A 1,922-nucleotide genomic window follows, 5' to 3' on the forward strand; every position below is an offset into this window, starting at 1 on the left:
TAATGTCGGTACCTTTGTGAACTTAAACGAACTTATTTTCGGCACTATACGTTAGTGATAGACAATCGGTCATCCGTCCCTTGAGAGTTTCCGAACACCGAGAAAAAAAATCATGGCTACGTAAATGATCATTAGATTCTTATGTCAGATTCGACCCGCAGATCAGTAAACCGATTATTTTTTCCGAAGCTGAAACTGATTATTATTAATAAAAATATGAAATAATTATAAGAAAGAAAAAAATATATCAAAACAGACAAAGAATCCGATAAGATGTGGGCCAATTTGGACTTAAAAGAAACAATGCAAGTGAAACTTTACCAATTACCATTTTATCTTATCTTACTATACTATTAAAGGAACATATCTTTTTCACATGCCATTTAACAAGGTTATCCACATAAGATGTCAAGTATACAATTTCTATAAATAAATTATCTACATAATAAACAATTTAATTTTAAACATTAACTCCTAAGTTGAAGAATGTTTCAAAATAAATTGTTATAATCACCATTTATTGAGTAACAAATGCAATTAATTATCTTCCTTGTTATTTTCTAAAATTTTGAGACTTTGTTATTTATTTTTTTTTGGATTTTGAGAAATTATTTATGAACGTTTGAATTGGATTTATGGATGTTTTGATTGAAAATATGTCGGATCACGTAAATAACTGTCATAAAACCCTATATATGTTATTTTACAATCGCTCACTCATAATTTTTATAACAAACAGTAGCATAGCACGCTAATTATTTAACTGGAACATTGTCCATTATTTCAAACCGTACTGAAAAACCGAAATACGTACGCAGGTCGAGATCTTCAATAAATTTAAGGATGAGCAACGGCGTAAGCCTCGATCGCCTTGTAGGTGTCCTCGTATAGTTCTTTCTCTTTCTTAAGATACTCTTCGGGCAACTTCTCATCGCCTTTAGAATTATAAATAATAGTTTGTTTAAACACACTTCCTCCGGTTGGAGAAGGTACAACCTTAACGTGATAGTTGATTGAGTCTAATATGCCCAACAAGTTGTCACCTTCAATAAACGAGTAGCTATAGGTATGGTTGCTCGCATCCAAAGCATCAACTTTGTATTTCCCGGTTGTGAACGGTACGGCTGTATAAAAAAATAAGTGAAAAGATCTATTAGCTGCCTTCAACATAAGGTTTTTTTTTTAGTATAATCTGTGATAAAGAAAATAATATTAATTAAGTAATATTGGGCTTTTTACCATCGCCAAAGGTGAAAATCTTGATTGTTCCGACATCTCCGTTTCCTTCTATTGTCTCCACAGACTTGAAAACTTCAGGCTTGACTTTAGGTGCGATGTGATCAAATTGACTGAAAGTCTTAAAAACTTGTTCCGCGGGAAATTGAGAAGGAACCTCAACCTCAAGAGTAGTGGACGGCATGATTAGTTAATTATAAAGAAAGTTTATGAGGAAAAAGAGATGATTGTGTTGTGATGAAATGTTCATAAACTATAGTAGTATTTATAGACGGATATGGTGAAGAGGAAAGCCCATCAACTTTGACCTAACTATTTGTTGAATACATTAAACATGGATATTATTATTATTACTATTATTTTCGTTTCTGTCGTGTCAACCGGGCAAACTTGACATTTCATTTTTTCAATTTACATAAAATTTATATTTTAGTTGAAAAAAATATATATACGTGGCCAAGTTTTCACATGCTTGTGTATAACCAATTGAAGAAACACTAAGTGACCCCGGGCAGATTATAGGTAATCTGGGGGCTAAGTAATGTTTCCCACGAAGGTTAGGTCCAGCAGAGTAAGTTGTACTTCAGGGAACCTGCAAAACAGACACCGTAAGCTCGTCACTGAGAAGGGGGGGGTTCCTCCTTGTGACCACCCTCCGGCGTGAGAATCAGTCTATATTGCTCTTT

At 33.6% G+C, this 1,922-nt stretch overlaps 1 protein-coding gene across 1 annotated transcript; it reads right to left on the reverse strand.

Annotated features, from left to right (window-relative positions):
* Nucleotides 1–684: 684 nt before the first annotated feature.
* On the reverse strand, nucleotides 685–1,494 carry LOC143603996 (root allergen protein-like). Its single transcript, XM_077080610.1, has 2 exons — nucleotides 1,240–1,494; nucleotides 685–1,124 (listed from the first exon to the last, which is right to left on the reverse strand). Exons 1-2 carry the CDS (start codon nucleotides 1,418–1,420, stop codon nucleotides 838–840), a joined length of 468 nt encoding a protein of 155 aa, XP_076936725.1. The 5' UTR covers nucleotides 1,421–1,494; the 3' UTR covers nucleotides 685–837.
* Between the last annotated feature and the right edge of the window lie 428 nt (nucleotides 1,495–1,922).

This window comes from Bidens hawaiensis, unplaced genomic scaffold (genome assembly GCF_021521415.1).
Source record: "Bidens hawaiensis isolate Kalapana, Puna unplaced genomic scaffold, B.hawaiensis_p1.1 tig00063612_1, whole genome shotgun sequence".
NCBI lineage: Eukaryota > Viridiplantae > Streptophyta > Magnoliopsida > Asterales > Asteraceae > Bidens > Bidens hawaiensis.